This window comes from Haliotis asinina, chromosome 13 (genome assembly GCF_037392515.1).
Source record: "Haliotis asinina isolate JCU_RB_2024 chromosome 13, JCU_Hal_asi_v2, whole genome shotgun sequence".
NCBI classification, from domain to species: Eukaryota; Metazoa; Mollusca; class Gastropoda; order Lepetellida; family Haliotidae; genus Haliotis; species Haliotis asinina.
The window spans coordinates 18119771-18139255 of NC_090292.1; the positions used below are offsets into that span (position 1 = coordinate 18119771).

At 40.1% G+C, this 19485-nt stretch overlaps 1 protein-coding gene across 1 annotated transcript in view; it reads left to right on the forward strand.

Annotated features, from left to right (window-relative positions):
• Nucleotides 1-19485, forward strand: part of LOC137259956 (alpha-1,3-mannosyl-glycoprotein 2-beta-N-acetylglucosaminyltransferase-like) — a 57943-nt gene that overhangs the window by 32176 nt on the left and 6282 nt on the right. The window contains exons 2-6 of the mRNA XM_067797615.1: nt 2662-2814; nt 16467-16593; nt 17416-17536; nt 17932-18046; nt 19072-19210. Coding sequence (XP_067653716.1) covers nt 2713-2814; nt 16467-16593; nt 17416-17536; nt 17932-18046; nt 19072-19210 — 604 coding nt within the window. The 5' untranslated portion in view covers nt 2662-2712. The remainder of the gene's footprint in view (nt 1-2661; nt 2815-16466; nt 16594-17415; nt 17537-17931; nt 18047-19071; nt 19211-19485) is intronic.

Consider the following 19485-nt stretch of genomic DNA (forward strand, 5'->3'; position numbering starts at 1 on the left):
TGATGTCAAAGCATTGTGATCTCATGTACTGGATGATGTCAAAGCATTGTGATCTCATGTACTGGATGATGTCAAAGCATTGTGATCTCATGTAATTAATGATGTCAAAGCATTGTGATCTCATGTAACTGATAACATGAGGGCACTGTACAAAAGCTACTGTCAAAACAACATCTGAGAGAAATCTTTTCATTTCACACAATCAGTATCTCCTGTGGCACACAGTTTTAGATGGTGAGCTTCTCACATGCGGCAACCTGAACACATGAAGAAATGTGTTATATGACTGAGCCGTGTAATATATGTCAATATGACATTAGCAAAATACTGCTAGATGTATGACGGTTACAGTTATGAAGTCACAATGCTATTACCTCTACCTTGACTAGTGTCCAGTAATAACACTGTCTGCAATTTCACCAGAGTTTCCTAGTAATCTATGTGGGAGAGTAATAACACTGTCGGCAATTTCACCACAGTTTCCTAGTAATCTATGTGGGAGAGTAATAACACTGTCAACAATTTCACCACAGTTTCCTAGTAATCTATGTAGGAGACTAATAACACTGTAGGCAATTTCACCACAGTTTCTTAGTAATGTATGAGGGAGAGTAATACTTTAAAAACTTGCTTCCATTAAATACCCTTTTTATTTAAAACTTGCTTCCATTAAATACCCTTTTTATTTAATAAACTTGTGAAATATTTAGCATCAAACTCACTTTTGTTTGTTTGATACCAAATCATTAAGCCGTTTAATAAAAATGGTATTACACGGCAGACCGTTTAGTATCCACTGTTTATTTCAGTTCTTTTAATAAGTATATTTACCATTGATACAGTTGCCAGTTTGGTCTTCAGTCTTGATGCCTTCAGTGGACCACAAAACTCATTGCAGGCACACAGTGTCTCATGGTTTTACAGCAACCCATGCTTGGCATAAAAGGCGACTATGCTTGTCGTAAGAGGCGGCTAACGGGATCGGGTGGTCAGGCTCACTGACTTAGTTGACACATGTCATCGGTTCCCCATTGCACAGATCGATGCTCTTGTTGTTGGTCACTGGATTGTCTGGTCCAGACTCGATTATTTATAGACCGCCGCCATATAGCTGGAATATTGCGGAGTGCGGCAGAAAACTAAACTCACTTACTCACTGATGGTTTTACATATACAGACCATGTTCACTCTCAAGTGTTTTGGGAACTGTGAGGGTTCGGGGGTTCAATAGGCCTTCAGCAACCCATGCTTGCCATAAAAGGCGAAAGAGGCAATTAACGGGATCAGGTTGTCAGACTCGCAGACTTGATTGACACATGTTATCGGTTCCCAATTGTGCAATCTGTGCTCATGCTGTTGATCACTGGATTGTCGGATCCAGACTCGATTATTTACAGACTACTGCCATGGGCCAATCAGGGCAGCCATCAGATTGTGTTCAATCAAACAGTTACTAGTTACTGCAGCAGCAGCCATGTACAGTCTGTTTTGGTTCAGACAAGAATAATGAATGATTAAATAACTCGATATAGGGATACAAAAAATAATTAAGAATTGATCCTAAAACCTCTGTATCCAACAGGATCTGAAATCTGGCATGATGGATCACAATATAGTTGTATGACAAACCATGATGTAACATTGTCTATTTTCACTCTTAACATTGAGGGGTGACAAATAGCTAAAGGAACAGTGCTGACCTGTACTTCACACAAACTCATCACAGTTCCCTACTTGTTAAAATATGGAAGGTGCTGTTCCACCAGTCGTTTGTCACGAAAAAAAGAAAAAGAAAAAAGAAAAAAATAGCACAATGTTACATGACTGACCAAATTTTTCTGTAGTTGGCCAGTGATGCATAACATCAGTAGCTAGAAACCGCCTTCCACTGATGCTAAATGTATTTGTGGATTAACATTTAGCATTTGGTGTTTAGCACTTAGTATCTTACATAGCATAGACATAGCAGACTCCTTCTACAAAGGGATGCCTGGTGAGCGCTATGATTGTCAGGAGTTTGTTAAACATGGTAGCCAAGATCATCTTAGTGCTAAGGACGTCTTGTGGAATGCTACCCAAATGTCGATGACCTTACTAAGTAAGTTTTCAAGTGCTAGGCTAGCCTCATGGATAGTGTGTTTGTTTGTCTTGGCAACAATGTCGGTTCAGTTCCTCTCGTAATGTTCAGTGTGAGAAGCCAGTGTCTAATGTGAACAAGCTGGAATAGTTCTAAAATTGATGTAAAGTGGGGCAGTAGTGATGCATTAAACTATCCGATAGCAATTAAAAGATTGATAGTAACTGTTTTTTGTTTCTACAGTGTATTGATATGTTACTATCAATGCCTTCCACTGATAAAGGCCCAGTGCAAAATATAGAAAGTACCTAATTTTTATACTTTCATTTAGAGTTATCTCCCCTGTTACCTCTTGAACAAACTTGATCTGGGTTTCAAGTTATCTAGTCAGTTCCTTAAAGATTGAAACTACTTCAGCTTGTTTTTATTCCATGATAACTATGCATCAACTAGGAAAATGACTTCAAATGAAACAATTTAAGGAGAAACAAACTGTTTGGTCACTAGACTGTCACTATCCCCTGTAATTAAAGCAACGATCAATAAAGGTCAAGATACGATAATATGCGACCTCTGTTTTTCAGATGGCCTTGACCTCCAATTGATGTGCATGGCCGGACCGTGGGACTTCGAGGATGCGGCTGAAACGTACACACCTGGTGACTGTTGTCATCGGTGTCTTTCTCTCCTGGAATATTCTCACGTACTACATGCTGGTTTCTAAGCAACCAGGGAAAGTAAGTACACGTATTTATGAAATTGACTCGAACTGGCATGTTTTCATTTGGACATGTTGTCCATATGAGGGTGAGAGTAGTGGTATACACAGAGATCACTTTTGATGAAAGCCTCTGTAAAGCTTTATTTAAATAAGAAGTGATTTTGAATCGCTGTTGTATATACTAGAATGGAAGCTGTCGAAACCGACATCTGTCCAATCCGGCAAGTTGTCAACACCAGCATATGGTCTCAGTTCCACCCGCGGCTAGTACTTTTATCACTAGCTCTACAATCCAGCACGCTGTCGCAAGCAGACAATTTCTTCAGCCCCGATGAGTGCCGGTTTAGACAGCTTACGCTGTATTAGAGTTCATGCTGTTTTCACTACTCTCTAACTTTCGCTAACAGATCTCTTTATTTGTATCGGTTCCCTGTACTTCCTATGGGTTTTAAATTCATATCAAAGGAATACAAATCCAGGTGAAAACAAATATACATTCAGGGTTTCAAAAATCCCATTGCCCAGTGCCCCAGGCACAGACTACTGAATCAGTTTTCATTTTGGGCTGTCAGATAATTGTTCCTTACTTGTCCGTGGGCTACTAGATGATATCAACTTATGGTTTCAAACTGCCAATAAACTTAGATTTCATTTCATAACTGGTCAAAATGTCACTGTTAAAATTTGACCCAATACGAGAATGAAATGAAGTATTTTTCACAATGATAATAAACCAGAAATGAAGTATTTTTCACAATAATGATTTATCAGAGTTCTTTCCATGCTATTTATCACTACTTTATAAATAGTCCAGTAAACATTAACATCAAATACCATTTTGATTTATTTTTTTCATAATTACATCATCATGATTATGTAAAAAAAATCATGGCAAATGGAAAATTAATGAGGACAAATTATTTTCTGAGAGTGTGACGTGCTTTTCTAGAAACAGTTTGAACCCATGGGATTTATATTGTATGAAATGAGGCAGGGTCTGCTGACTCAGTGTGAAAGATACACAATAGGTATCTTTGTTCACTCCTTGCGCGTGGAAGATACTGCAGTGTAATATTTTAACGGCAGTATTACACTAGTGTGACACCGCTTGACATATGTCATCACAGTGGTTCAAAGTTGTGACGTCACTATGCTAATGCTGCTGTCCCAATTTTAATAGACGTTGCTTGACTTGCAGAGAGCAGAGAGTCCTTAATTTCGCTGCAGTTTCTGTCATTTATGTTGGCGAATAATAAACAGAATACTAACACTCGCATCCGTGAAATACCTTTTTCTTTAAACTTGTTAAAGATTTGGTATTATATTTGCTTTCACTCATTTGATACCAAATCATTAACTCATTTAATATAAATGGTATTACACGGAAGGTTATTTAGTATCCTCTATATAAATGTTCTCAAAAATTTGCTAAAGTAAATTTTCACGCTGGTATTGATTGTTTGCCTGTTTAAAATGTGTTCCTTGAACGAATAGAGCATGTGTTGCATTCTGAAGAAATTGACCTAGGTCAGTCAATGTCAGCACAGTCCAAGGATATAAAGTTACATGTTTGAGCAACACAGCGATACATTAATTTCAAACCCTCTGATCTGGCTGTGTCAGAGTGACTCAAAGAGGAGATTGATAGTTTCACATCACAACATGGGAGTTTGGCTTCACATGCTTGCACGCCATTTACAATAAACTTCCTATTCTTAGTGATGCTCTAGATATAAGACAAAGCATCTACGATACAGTTGTGTTTCCATGGCAACAGGTTTGACTTTGAATGATATTGTCGTAGTGTCCTTTTCTGGAGCAGAACTCTTAAAAGTGTTGAATATTTCTTCACCAGACTTGGCACATGGATAGGTTTGGTGGTGTACTAGTGCCTTTTGAGTTTTTTTGCGTTTCTGAATAAGATATATTTTTGCATTTTCTTGGCAAATGATGATCGGTTAGCAATTTCTGATAGATGACCCGCGAAGATCCTGGGGTAGAATAGGCCTTCAGAAATTTCTGATAGATGACCCGCGAAGATCCTGGGGTAGAATAGGCCTTCAGAAATTTCTGATAGATAAAAAGGTGTTTGGGTGTAGTTTATTCATGAACATCTTGCCTTGTAATATTTTAAAGTACCAATAATTAAATTTTTATTATGTTCATTAAGATTCTGGCAATCTGATTGGTTAACTGGGAACATTTCTTTTGATTTCATTTCCCAATGAATCTGAAAAAATAAGCCACGCCCACCGAACCGGGCTACTTTCGGACCTGAGGAATGTCGGGGAATACCTTTACACAGCGAGGGAATTCCCTTGCACTCGGGTACCTTAATGAACTTTGAGTAAACATTGAAGTGATACATTGTGGTTAACATAAACAAACAACTCAAGATTATCCGTGAACGTTAATAACGTTGCAACGCCTCGACAAGAGCATGCGCACGTTGGAACATCAGTTCATGGCATCGCAATCCCAGTCACATCACAGCCTCTTTCTACTTAAGCAAATACTACAATCTCAGTTCCACTAACTTCATATCATCGGGCTTAATTTCCATTTCACACTTTTCAAACTGTCTCTTTCAGTTCGCAGGTAGTAATTCAAACGTTTGAACTTGAAACTTTGCCGATACCGGGACGCGTCACGTTGAGTTGTTCCACTCTGATTCGCCGACCGATGTTAGCTTGGTTGATTGACAGCTGTTTGGGGGGTGCTCTGTGCTGATTGGCTAATGGTTTGGTAGGCGTGTCATTTTATGTAAATGAGTCAGCTGAGTCATGTCACGCCATTACCGAATTCTTACACCGAAAATGTTAATCGGTGGTAACAAAGATATCTGTTTCGATGAATTTGATTATGTTTAAAGAAAATATTGTTAACAGGGTATAGTATTTGTTGCTGAATTTAATTATAAGGATTGACTTTGTATTTATTTCGTTGCATTGAAGTATGAAACTAAAAACCAATGTGCAAACCTTTGTAAGGTTTTTAGTTTCATACTTTAATGCAACGAAAGAAATACACAGTCAATCCTTAATTCTAAACCGATATATTTAGCAATTCATGGGGACACTTTCTTCTAAAACAGGCAGTAGCTGACATATTCATGAAGAGTATTTTGCCATCGCAGGGGATATTGATGACATTTTCTGCTTATTATGTACATCTTAGTAAAGTCCTTAAACTCGGCTAGTGAACATGTAATTTGAAGGATTGTTGTGACTCAGGGTCAAAATAGTCTCCAGGCAATTTCATTGGCCTCAGATGAATGTGTGTAAGAATGTGGTTTAGAATTGGTCTCCAGACACTGTGCTTAGTCTCAAGCTATTGGATACTTACTTTTGGAGGATTGTGGTATTTTTTGGATTGAGTGGTTGAGCTTGGTGATTTGGTCGATGACTCACTCACTCACTCACTCACTCACTCACTCACTCACTCACTCACTCACTCACTCACTCACTCACTCACTCACTCACTCACTCACTCACTCACTCACTCACTCACTCACTCACTCACTCACTCACTCACTCATAGTATCAGATGATTTATTGATTGGCTAAATGACTGAAGTGTTTCCAGTCAGCTTTTGGATAATGAAAAGTCATTAATGGAACACACCAAGGGTAGTTTAGCCGTCTAAGGTGCGGCTGTTTGCTGTGCTGAGTTGCGTCTGCTATGCATCCAGAAACCTGTGATTGTGTGTTTTGATCACTTTGAGAAATCAAGCCATATTTTTTCTGGAATATTGTTTAAAATGGCAGCAAATTCACTTGCATTCTCACTCACTCACTCACTCACTCGCTCGCTCACTCGCTTCTGCGGTGGATGACATTAAGCCATCACTCTGTATCTTGACTGGAGTATTGTTCAAAACGGCAGTAAATTCACTTACACTCTCACTCAGGCATACATGCACTCACCCTCGCACTTGCTCACTCACTCACTCACTCACTCAGATGCACTTCTAAAATGCAAATGAATTTACTTTTTAATATTAACATCTTTTCACTGATTATTTACAGGTTGTCATATTGTCTGACGCAAAACACCAGACGTTTTCGAATAGCATCTCTAGCAAAACACACTTTTCAGGAAGTAACGTATTGAACATACCCTGTCAGCCTGTCTTCTATTTCCGTCAGATTTTTGCACACCATGTCTGAAATAATCTCGCCGGATTCGCTGCTTTTCATCAGACCCACCATAAACCTACTTTGTCACTTTATCTTGGTCCCCGGGAAACCCGTAGATGCTAGAAGTGCCACTTTTATTAATGGGTCACCTTCTACAAACCAACTAGTGCTGACCTCTCTCTGATGCTGCTCTCATCAATCTTTCCATGATTTTCAAACTGCTGCTTGCCTACTGCTCTCAATCTCTTTAAATTTACCCTCAGTATTGATGAGACATTTCATCCAGCTCAACCTCTCCACAGCGGCCCATGAGACGGTCCTTTGCCCTTTCCCATCAGTTAGAAAGAAACCCAAGTTGCCTGTAAGGACAGACGAAAAAATGAAAGCATGTATCACGTTTATAAACGTTATGTGGCACGCTCTTCTCCCTAGGAGGCACAGAGGAAGCTTTAATCCTTACAGGAGGAGGTTGAAAAATGGAGGGTTTTTCAGGAGATTGTGGAATAAATCAATGACTTGGTTATTAAACACTCACGAAAGACGGCTTAGGGTTCCTCTGAGAGGGGTGAGCATAGAGATTCGTCACATCTTTGGGGACTTGAGTAATTAACCCTTTCGGAGATAAGTCCTGATTGTCGGTGGAGGAGGAGTCATTAGCGAGGGTGTAAAGCCTATCTACGAGGAGTTTGGGAGGAAGTAATTGGTTAAAATGTCCCACGTCTGTGCTATGCTGGCTTGAGACCAGTACTGTGTAGTGGTTGTGATGTGTCTTCGAGTTTGTGGATGAGTTCAGGTGTGGATGAGTTCAGGTGTAGAGAATGGCTTTCTCCATTCAAAGACGGGTATCAGGGTAGCCTAATGGTGAAAGCATCCATTTATCACACTGAAGATGCAGGTTCGATGCCCCACATGGGTACAATGTGTGAAGCCCCGCTGTGATAATGCTTGGACATTGCTAAAAGTGCCGAAACATTCTCCATTCATAGACATTGTATGTAAGGCTGATTTAATGCTTTGTTACTTGCTCTTGTGAAACCCAATATTACAAAGTGCTACATAGTTATTGGGCTAACTTGCAACAGGTGCAAGTCTATTTTGGGGTTAATGTCGTAATAGAAACATCTAAATATTCAAAAGAATATTTGACCAGTGAAGGTCCTGGGGTAGAATAGGCCTTCAACAACCCATTTTTGCCATAAAAGGCAACTATGCTTGTCGTAAGATGGTGACTAGCGGGATCGGGTGGTCAGACTCGCTGACTTGGTTGGCTCATGCCATCGGTTCCTAGTTGTGCAGTTTAATGCTCATGCTTTTGATCACTGGGTTGTCTGGTACAGTCTTGATTATTTACAGACTGCCGCCTATAGCTGGAATATTGCTGAGTGAGGCGTAAAAAGAACTCACTAAACTTGATCCCTGGTGTATAGTTTGTATAAATTGTATATCATCTGTACTTTGTTGATGTGGTATAGCAGTGTCTAGAATCTGCCTTGAGGCTGGATAGAGAAGTCGTGTGAAGCTGCAACACTTTATCTTGATGGGCTGTCCCAGTGATACAGGCACCTCCAGACAGGGTTTTTCATGATGTGTGATTCCTGCCTGTTTGATACAACAATTTTGTGAAAGATATATTTTTGCATTTTCTTAGCAAATGATGATCGGTTGGCAATTTCTGATAGATGACCCGCGAAGATCCTGGGGTAGAATAGGCCTTCAGAAATTTCTGATAGATGACCCGCGAAGATCCTGGGGTAGAATAGGCCTTCAGAAATTTCTGATAGATGACCCGCGAAGATCCTGGGGTAGAATAGGCCTTCAGAAATTTCTGATAGATAAAAAGGTGTTTGGGTGTAGTTTATTCATGAACATCTTGCCTTGTAATATTTTAAAGTACCAATAATTAAATTTTTATTATGTTCATTAAGATTCTGGCAATCTGATTGGTTAACTGGGAACATTTCTTTTGATTTCATTTCCCAATGAATCTGAAAAAATAAGCCACGCCCACCGAACCGGGCTACTTTCGGACCTGAGGAATGTCGGGGAATACCTTTACACAGCGAGGGAATTCCCTTGCACTCGGGTACCTTAATGAACTTTGAGTAAACATTGAAGTGATACATTGTGGTTAACATAAACAAACAACTCAAGATTATCCGTGAACGTTAATAATGTTGCAACGCCTCGACAAGAGCATGCGCACGTTGGAACATCAGTTCATGGCATCGCAATCCCAGTCACATCACAGCCTCTTTCTACTTAAGCAAATACTACAATCTCAGTTCCACTAACTTCATATCATCGGGCTTAATTTCCATTTCACACTTTTCAAACTGTCTCTTTCAGTTTGCAGGTAGTAATTCAAACATTTGAACTTGAAACTTTGCCGATACTGGGACGCGTCACGTTGAGTTGTTCCACTCTGATTTGCCGACCGATGTTAACTTGGTTGATTGACAGCTGTTTGGGGGGTGCTCTGTGCTGATTGGCTAATGGTTTGGTAGGCGTGTCATTTTATGTAAATGAGTCACCTGAGTCATGTCACGCCATTACCGAATTCTTACACCGAAAATGTTAATCGGTGGTAACAAAGATATCTGTTTTGATGAATTTGATTATGTTTAAAGAAAATATTGTTAACAGGGTATAGTATTTGTTGCTGAATTTAATTGTAAGGATTGACTTTGTATTTATTTCGTTGCATTGAAGTATGAAACTAAAAACCAATGTGCAAACTTTTGTAAGAATCCGCTATGCTACTCGGCTAGTGAACATGTAATTTGAAGGATTGTTGTGACTCAGGGTCAAAATAGTCTCCAGGCAATTTCATTGGCCTCAGATGAATGTGTGTAAGAATGTGGTTTAGAATTGGTCTCCAGACACTGTGCTTAGTCTCAAGCTATTGGATACTTACTTTTGGAGGATTGTGGTATTTTTTGGATTGAGTGGTTGAGCTTGGTGATTTGGTCGATGACTCACTCACTCACTCACTCACTCACTCACTCACTCACTCACTCACTCACTCACTCACTCACTCACTCACTCATAGTATCAGATGATTTATTGATTGGCTAAATGACTGAAGTGTTTCCAGTCAGCTTTTGGATAATGAAAAGTCATTAATGGAACACACCAAGGGTAGTTTAGCCGTCTAAGGTGCGGCTGTTTGCTGTTTGCTGAGTTGCGTCTGCTATGCATCCAGAAACCTGTGATTGTGTGTTTTGATCACTTTGAGAAATCAAGCCATATTTTTTCTGGAATATTGTTTAAAATGACAGCAAATTCACTTGCATTCTCACTCACTCACTCGCTCGCTCGCTCACTCGCTTCTGCGGTGGATGACATTAAGCCATCACTCTGTATCTTGACTGGAATATTGTTCAAAACGGCAGTAAATTCACTTACACTCTCACTCACGCATACATGCACTCACCCTCGCACTTGCTCACTCACTCACTCACTCAGATGCACTTTTAAAATGCAAATGTATTTACTTTTTAATATCAACATCTTTTCACTGATTATTTACAGGTTGTCATATTGTCTGACGCAAAACAACAGACGTTTTCGAATAGCATCTCTAGCAAAACACACTTTTCAGGAAGTAACGTATTGAACATACCCTGTCAGCCCGTCTTCTATTTCCGTCAGATTTTTGCACACCATGTCTGAAATAATCTCGCCAGATTCGCTGCTTTTCATCAGACCCACCATAAACCTACTTTGTCACTTTATCTTGGTCCCCGGGAAACCCGTAGATGCTAGAAGTGCCACTTTTATTAATGGGTCACCTTCTACAAACCAACTAGTGCTGACCTCTCTCTGATGCTGCTCTCATCAATCTTTCCATGATTTTCAAACTGCTGCTTGCCTACTGCTCTCAATCTCTTTAAATTTACCCTCAGTATTGATGAGACATTTCATCCAGCTCAACCTCTCCACAGCGGCCCATGAGACGGTCCTTTGCCCTTTCCCATCAGTTAGAAAGAAACCCAAGTTGCCTGTAAGGACAGACGAAAAAATGAAAGCATGTATCATGTTTATAAACGTTTTGTGGCATGCTCTTCTCCCTAGGAGGCACAGAGGAAGCTTTAATCCTTACAGGAGGAGGTTGAAAAATGGAGGGTTTTTCATTAGATTGTGGAATAAATCAATGACTTGGTTATTAAACACTCACGAAAGACGGCTTAGGGTTCCTCTGAGAGGGGTGAGCATAGAGATTCGTCACATCTTTGGGGACTTGAGTAATTAACCCTTTCGGAGATAAGTCCTGATTGTTGGTGGAGGAGGAGTCATTAGCGAGGGTGTAAAGCCTATCTACGAGGAGTTTGGGAGGAAGTAATCGGTTAAAATGTCCCACGTCTGTGCTATGCTGGCTTGAGACCAGTACTGTGTAGTGGTTGTGATGTGTCTTCGAGTTTGTGGATGAGTTCAGGTGTGGATGAGTTCAGGTGTAGAGAATGGCTTTCTCCATTCAAAGACGGGTATCAGGGTAGCCTAATGGTGAAAGCATCCATTCATCACACTGAAGATGCAGGTTCGATGCCCCACATGGGTACAATGTGTGAAGCCCCGCTGTGATAATGCTTGGACATTGCTAAAAGTGCCGAAACATTCTCCATTCATAGACATTGTATGTAAGGCTGATTTAATGCTTTGTTACTTGCTCTTGTGAAACCCAATATTACAAAGTGCTACATAGTTATTGGGCTAACTTGCAACAGGTGCAAGTCTATTTTGGGGTTAATGTCGTAATAGAAACATCTAAATATTCAAAAGAATATTTGACCAGTGAAGGTCCTGGGGTAGAATAGGCCTTCAACAACCCATTTTTGCCATAAAAGGCAACTATGCTTGTCGTAAGATGGTGACTAGCGGGATCGGGTGGTCAGACTCGCTGACTTGGTTGGCTCATGCCATCGGTTCCTAGTTGTGCACTTTAATGCTCATGCTTTTGATCACTGGGTTGTCTGGTACAGTCTTGATTATTTACAGACTGCCGCCTATAGCTGGAATATTGCTGAGTGAGGCGTAAAAAGAACTCACTAAACTTGATCCCTGGTGTATAGTTTGTATAAATTGTATATCATCTGTACTTTGTTGATGTGGTATAGCAGTGTCTAGAATCTGCCTTGAGGCTGGATAGAGAAGTCGTGTGAAGCTGCAACACTTTATCTTGATGGGCTGTCCCAGTGATACAGGCACCTCCAGACAGGGTTTTTCATGATGTGTGATTCCTGCCTGTTTGATACAACAATTTTGTGAAAGACTCCAAACTATTATCATACGACTGAAGCTTGATGTGAGTTTTATAGGTGACTCTCAGGTTTCTGTTCAGTTGACTTGATTTGATAAGCAATCAAAGGTAGTTATGTGATGTCTTCATTAATATAGATATTTCTTCCAATTAGGAGATAAACATCATGTGTTGGCCAATTTCCGGGTGTTATTGAGTATTTGAAGCACGGGAATGCATTTGGAACCGACGACGTCAGCCGGAGGTTTCAAATGAAATATTCCCGTGCTTCAAATACTCAATAACACCCGGAAATTGGCCAACACATGATGTTTATCGACATTGTAAACACAAAAGTAAACCAAAGGGGTTTTAGTGTCTGCACTCGTTTACATCGAATACGGACACAGCAGTGAAGTGTCATCAACAGGCCGTTTCAGCTGGTTCTCATGGTAGCATCTGGAGTTGCTCATTTGTGACGTCATTCTAACTTTACGTCACAATATGATTTGAATGACGTCACCACTGTTGATGACACAACAAAACAATTGTTTATGTGTCAATACGCGGTGAATAGTCTTTCAGTTTCCGGGGATCTAATACCATTTAATCATGTTTTTCAACCAATCAGATTACACAACACAGTAACTTTTGGTTTACAATTCATGTTTATGCTACAGTGATTATAGATAGTCCACTAAAGCTGACATGACTTCCGTATATTGGAAATGCCTCTCCAAAATAAATACTGTGACTCTTTTTGTGAAAGCGTGTGTAAAACCCTTTGCTTCTCACTGTGCAGTCACCACAACCCGTCCAACTTGATTCAGTCCGCTGTGATAACGTCCATCAACGCACTGCAGCATGGTCTGGTCAGAACGACCCTGTCAGTTTAAATAATGTAAAATAACAAAGATGAAATGCTTGTTCCACACTTTCTAAACATATGGGATGCTTGTTCAATAATAGATGTTTTGTGGTGGAACCAGCACTGTTCAGGCTCCGCAAAGCTTTGAAACGCCTTGTGTAAATTAAACAGACCACTCACTACTGTGCATCCCGTGGGGAAGCTTGGGAAAGCAGATCACAGGACTTGTACTTAGATGACTGCTGCGTGGCAGCGCTGGAGGTAGATTTCTTCACCTGGTGTGTATGAGGCATTTCACATTCACTCTGTGTGTAGTCTTTCACACATGGAGACAGGTTCTCACACTGCTGAGCACTCAATCAATACCACACATGTGGACCCACCCGTGAAGGTCTGGGGTAGAATAGGCCTAGAACAACCAATGCTATGCTTGTTGTACGAGGCGACTAACGGGATGGTCAGGCTCTCTGACTTGATTGACACATGTCATTGGTTCCCAATTGCGCAGATCGATGCTCATGTTGTTGGTTACTGGATTGTCTGGCCCATACTCGATTATTTACAGACTGCCACCATATAGCTGATATACTGCTGTGTGTGGCGTAAAACTAAACTCACTCACTCACTCACTCACCCCACACATGCACTGCATCAAAGGGTCGAAATGGACACTGATACATACGATACATTTAAGAATTCACAGTTTTTAGTAACGCCCAACTTTTCTGTGGCCCAAATTTTGGTTTGCAGTCAGAAATATATAAAAATGATATCTTAGAAACATTGTCATACATATTTTAGAGTTACTTCCCTTTACTTTTTAGGACAGTAGGTAGGTTTCTGTTTTCAAATCCATGGAGATTATAGCCAATCACATGCTCAGTATATCATTCAATGATGGCGAGGAGCCTGGTGGTTAATGCGTTCGCTCGCCATGCCGAAGACCCGGGTTCCATTCCCCACGTGGATACAATGTGCAAAGCCCATTTCTGGAGTCTCACAGCTGTGATATTGCTGAAATATTGCTGAAAGCTACATAAAGCTAGGCTTACTCACTCACTCACTGACCCTGTACATGTGGCAGTGTGGAGTTCCAACTTTATCAGATGTTTGACAGTTCTGAGTCAGGTCATTGTTGCAGACAAAAGGAAATATTTATCAGTCTCCAACTCTGCTTAAATGCGTTAAAGGTCATGTATTGGAATATCTGTACATGTAATCCAATCAGTTTCATTAATTTTGAACAGACTTTACTGCTGAAAAATGGCTGCCATCTCCAGAGTGCATGCTAGGAAAGAGCAGACGACAGTTTTTTGATAAATGACATGATATTCCTGTGCTCTCAGGGTAGGGTGGATTTGTAATTTAACCATACCAGAGGCCGAGTTTGACTCTTGACATATGATTCATGTGCTGCCCATTGGCTTATTCACTCCTTACCTGGTGTGCCATGTCTCTTTCTGAATGTTCCTGAAGGCAGAGTACAGACATACTCACTTAAATGTTACAGTAAAAAGCCCGAGACATATTGAATGTTTTTATTTTTGACTATAAAGTATTTTTCTGAATTTGCTGCTTTTTAATAATAAATTTACTTGTTTCATGTTTAATTTAAACTGTCAATCCACTGAGATTGTGAAATGGGACCCTAGGCAATACCTCAATGTATTGAAGATCACGTGTTGGACAGGATACCACGACTTGTAATCCAATAATTTTCATTAATTTAACTGACGTTTCTGCTGTGATATGGCTGTGTCTCGAGAGGGTTTTAGAGGGCAGTATCAGATGATTTATTGATTGGCTAAATGGCTGAAGTGTTTCCAGTCAGCTTTTGGATAATGAAAAGTCATTAATGGAACACACCAAGGGTAGTTTGGTTGTCTAAGGTGCGGCTGTTTGCTGTGCCGAGTTGCGTCAGCTATACTTCCAGAAACCTGTGATTGTGTGTTTTGATCACTTTGAGAAATCAAGCCATATTTTTTTCTGGAATATTTTTCAAAGTACGACAAATTCACTTGCATTCTTACTCACTCATTCACTCTCACTCACTCACTCACTCACTCACTCACTCACTCACTCACTCACTCCTAGTTATTGCTGTTTGAAGTATATAGTCTACCGACATGACATCCTCAAAATGTCAGATTCTCACAAAGGCAGCTCATTATAGGGTTCTGTGACAACAGACTGATGGCTGATGTAAGTTTCATTGTGTAGTGATCAACGTGTGCCTGCAATACTGTACTCTACGTGACATTTTGATAAGTATAAGTCGAGATCTCCTGATTACGAACTGTGTATTCTGTTTGTGTGCAGCGTCTCTACCATGGAACTGTCAGAACTGACATATGGTCATGAGATTTTCTTCTCCTTGATCAAGGGAAGAAACTTGAATGAAGGATCACATGGTGTCTGTAACTGAGAGGGACATTCAAGGAAATAAACTTGAATGAAGGATCACATGGAGTCTGTAACTGAGAGGGACATTCAAGGAAATAAACTTGAATGAAGGATCACATGGTGTCTGTAACTGAGAGGGACATTCAAGGAAATAAACTTGAATGAAGGATCACATGGTGTCTGTAACTGAGAGGGACATTCAAGGAAATAAACTTGAATGAAGGATCACATGGAGTCTGTAACTGAGAGGGACATTCAAGGAAATAAACTTGAATGAAGGATCACATGGTGTCTGTAACTGAGAGGGACATTCTAGGAAATAAACTTGAATGAAGGATCACATGGTGTCTGTAACTGAGAGGGACATTCAAGGAAATAAACTTGAATGAAGGATCACATGGTGTCTGTAACTGAGAGGGACATTCAAGGAAATAAACTGTGTAGTTTTTCCACAACTTTATGTTTCTGGGTGGTGGTATACAAAACGACATTATTGCTAGGACTGTTGTAAGTTTATGTTGAGGTATGGGAGCTACCATCACCTTAGCACTAATGAAGATTGCTTTTTACAGTGGCACCTGGGTGTCAAACAGGTTCTTGTGACCCTTAATCATAGGGCTGTTCAGTTGGAAGTACATGTAGTTTGTGCAGAAAAACCATCTGCTGGAGACTGGATTAGAATTTGTTGGATCACATGTCCTTTGTCCCATGGTTGCTGTGCCAGAATTGGGTAAGGTGGCGTGGACTGGGATAATACAAAGTACTAGCATGATTCATTGCTTTCTTAGAAATTGTAATTGTGCTTCACTTGCTTTCACCTGTATGTAATGGATACACTACCTTGCTGAAATAATGGTTGTTGTTTTATGAAACTATTCTACCTTGCATTAGTGACTTTCACACAAAATTTGGTTATGACTTTGACCCATAGCATTGACCTTCACCTTGACCAAAAGTGTTGACTTTTACCTTGACTCCCTGGTTTTAACCTCTTTACCTAATCACTGCTGTTGCTGTTTCAGATCACTGATGTACAGGGAAAAGAAGCTTTAGCGACACGACTTGGTAAACTTGAGAAGGACTTGTCCAGTCAGCTGGCAGAGAACGAGGAACTGCTTCAAAAGCTTCGCCATCTCAAGGAGGAGGCAGGTTAGCATGTTTGTCACCTTGTATAAGATGTCAGGTGCAGGAATGCAAGATGGAGCAGTTCACTGACTTGTTAAGTGTGCTGGGATGATGGGGTTCAAATTCCCTGAACCTGTGAATGAGTAAACACACTAACTCACTGCTGGGTTGTGCAAGATTCTCTTATGTATTGTGAAGTGCATTATGATATACTGGGAGGTCAAGGTCAGAATGATCAGTTAAATACATTTTTCTGGATTTTGTATTAAGTTATGCAAATGATATCAAAACCTCTGCTGGTTTACCATCTATATACTGAAAACCTATTTCAAAACCTCTTGTTTGACAAGTGTTTTGCAGTATGCCAATACTAGTTTTCCCAATATGCCCAATGTGTACTGATAAATCACAACTTATTGTGTATTCTACCATGACTTCAGTAAATACTGGATTCTGATTGGTTAAGCAAAGTCATTCAGAGGTATATAATCACATTATATACCTCTGATTTTCCAACACAATATGTATTTGTTTAAAATCTGAATAATGTTGTTATGGTACAATGGAGATAAACGTAATATGCTGGAAAATCAGAGGTATATAATAAAATTATAATAATAAAATGGAGAGGTATATAACAAATTATGAGAGCTCCAATTTTTTCATTTGAAACCTCTTTCTAGACATTTGGTTTCTAAGTAAAATTTAGAATATTTTTGTTATATACTCTGGTTGTCCAACACTCTATGTTGGTCTCCTAAATACTGTGTTGTCCTACTGCCTGGAATATCAGAGTTTTAAATGTGGTTTCGTAAACTTAGTTTCTGTTTTATGTTTGTGTTTCAGATCAGCGAAAAAATGTTCCGGCAAAAGAAAATCCTGATGAGACTCATCCAAACCAGATCGCCATCCTGATGATAGCATGTGACCGGGTGACTGTGAGCCGCAGTCTCGACCAGCTTTTAAAGTGAGGAACTGCTATATGTTGTGCTGTTTTGTGCTCTGTTGCCATGGTTACACATCTGCTGACCCTAAAATCTGATGTATTGTTTTTTATGATTTGCATTTTTTCTTATCATGTTAAAAACGTTTTAAATTTGTTACTTATGAGGTGAATTATCCATCATGCCCTCCACAGGCCTCACTTTATGATCAGATTATACCGGCAACTGGCAAATGTAGACAACTTGTTAAGCAAATATTAGAGCAGATTGCAACGTAGCTGAATCATAATTATCTTGGGTGGTTTCTGATCTTGTATCCTCAAAACCTCAAAAACCTGTAAAAATATCTTTTTTGGAATTTGAAGAAATGACACTGACTGAACAATGTAATGGACACAAAACCCTGTCTTTTACGTAGATATCGCCCACCTGGTGACAAGTTCCCAATTGTGGTCAGTCAGGACTGTGGACATCAGCAGACGTCAGATGTCATAGACGGATACGTCAAGAAACAACTCGTGAAACATGTGAAAGTAAGTAGGTCACATGCCATCGCTGGTACTTCGTGTGTTGCTTAACATCATGTCCCTCTATCACCTGTACCTGTCTGTGATGTCGTTTCTCTCCCTTGAATCGGGACAGTAGTTGAAGCATTGACTGATAGTTCGAATCAAGAGCAAGCTGGTTTCTTTGAGAGAACAGTCAGGAAATGTTGAGATATTACTGGTCTTGCTCACCAACAAAGAAACCCACTTTATTGCCTGAGTGAGTGAGAGTGTTTTAGCCACACTCAACAATATTCCAGCTATATGGCAGCAGTCTGTAAATAACCTGGAACAGACAATCCAGTGATCAGCAGCAGGAGCATTGATCTGCGCAGTTGGAAACTGATGACATGTGTCAACGAAGTCAGCAAGCATGACCAACCAATCAATCACCTCTTATCTATTAGCTGAGAGACAGGAAATGCTCAGGGTCTCCTCAGCAATCGTAGCGCTGTGACTGCCATAAGTGCATTGGAAAGTATTTGAGTTACAATCACCTCGGTTAATTCCAACCACTTTACCACTACGAGGAACAGGGCCCAGATAAAACACTTTAAGCTTTTGAAGTGTGCAATATCAGCTATAGCATTACTGCAGTCTGCTCATAATTGTTCAGAGTCTATTAAATCCACCTGCTCACTCACTGAAGATCTGAGTGATCTTCAGCAAACCAAATTTGTGTCACTAACTGGATATTTTAGGCAGCTCACTCACCTGGGCCTAGGTTTTCGAAGCTCTTTCCGCACTAAGACAGTAGTACGTTACTGTTGATGTATGGCACTTACAACTATATTAGAGATAAATCTAGGCCCTGGTTTATTGGTTTATTGCATATGCCAAATGTGTTGTCAGTGCAGACTAGATAGGTCCAGTTACTGGATTGCCTGGTCCAGACACAATGATTGACAGACTGCCATCCTAAAACTGAAATGTTGCTGAGTGCTACGTTCACCAACAAACAAACAAACAAACCCATTCTATCTGATGCTAATCCTGTGTTGTGTTTGTTTCAGCAACCTAATTTGTCCAACATCAACCTTCCATGGCCGCAGAAGAAGTTCGTTGGCTACTATAAAATAGCCCGCCATTACAAGTGGGCTTTAAATCAGATATTTAAAGTCTTCAACTATTCCACAGCCATCATTGTAGAAGGTAAGCACCTGAGTCCTAACTGTTACTGACGCCTGTAGCTGAGATGCCAACCCTCCTGAATTTATTGGAATCTTCCCGGAAAATGCATGTTGATTCTGCCATCCCGACAAAACTAAATTCATTTCAATTTGTTTTCAAGCCATAGAAAAGATATAGATAGTTTTACTTGCTGGAGAGCTAGGATCATCTCTAAATACACTTCAGCCAACCTGTGTGAATCAAATCTTTTGAATTTTCTGTTTTTTCATTGTCCTAATAAAGTCGTCATTCCCCTT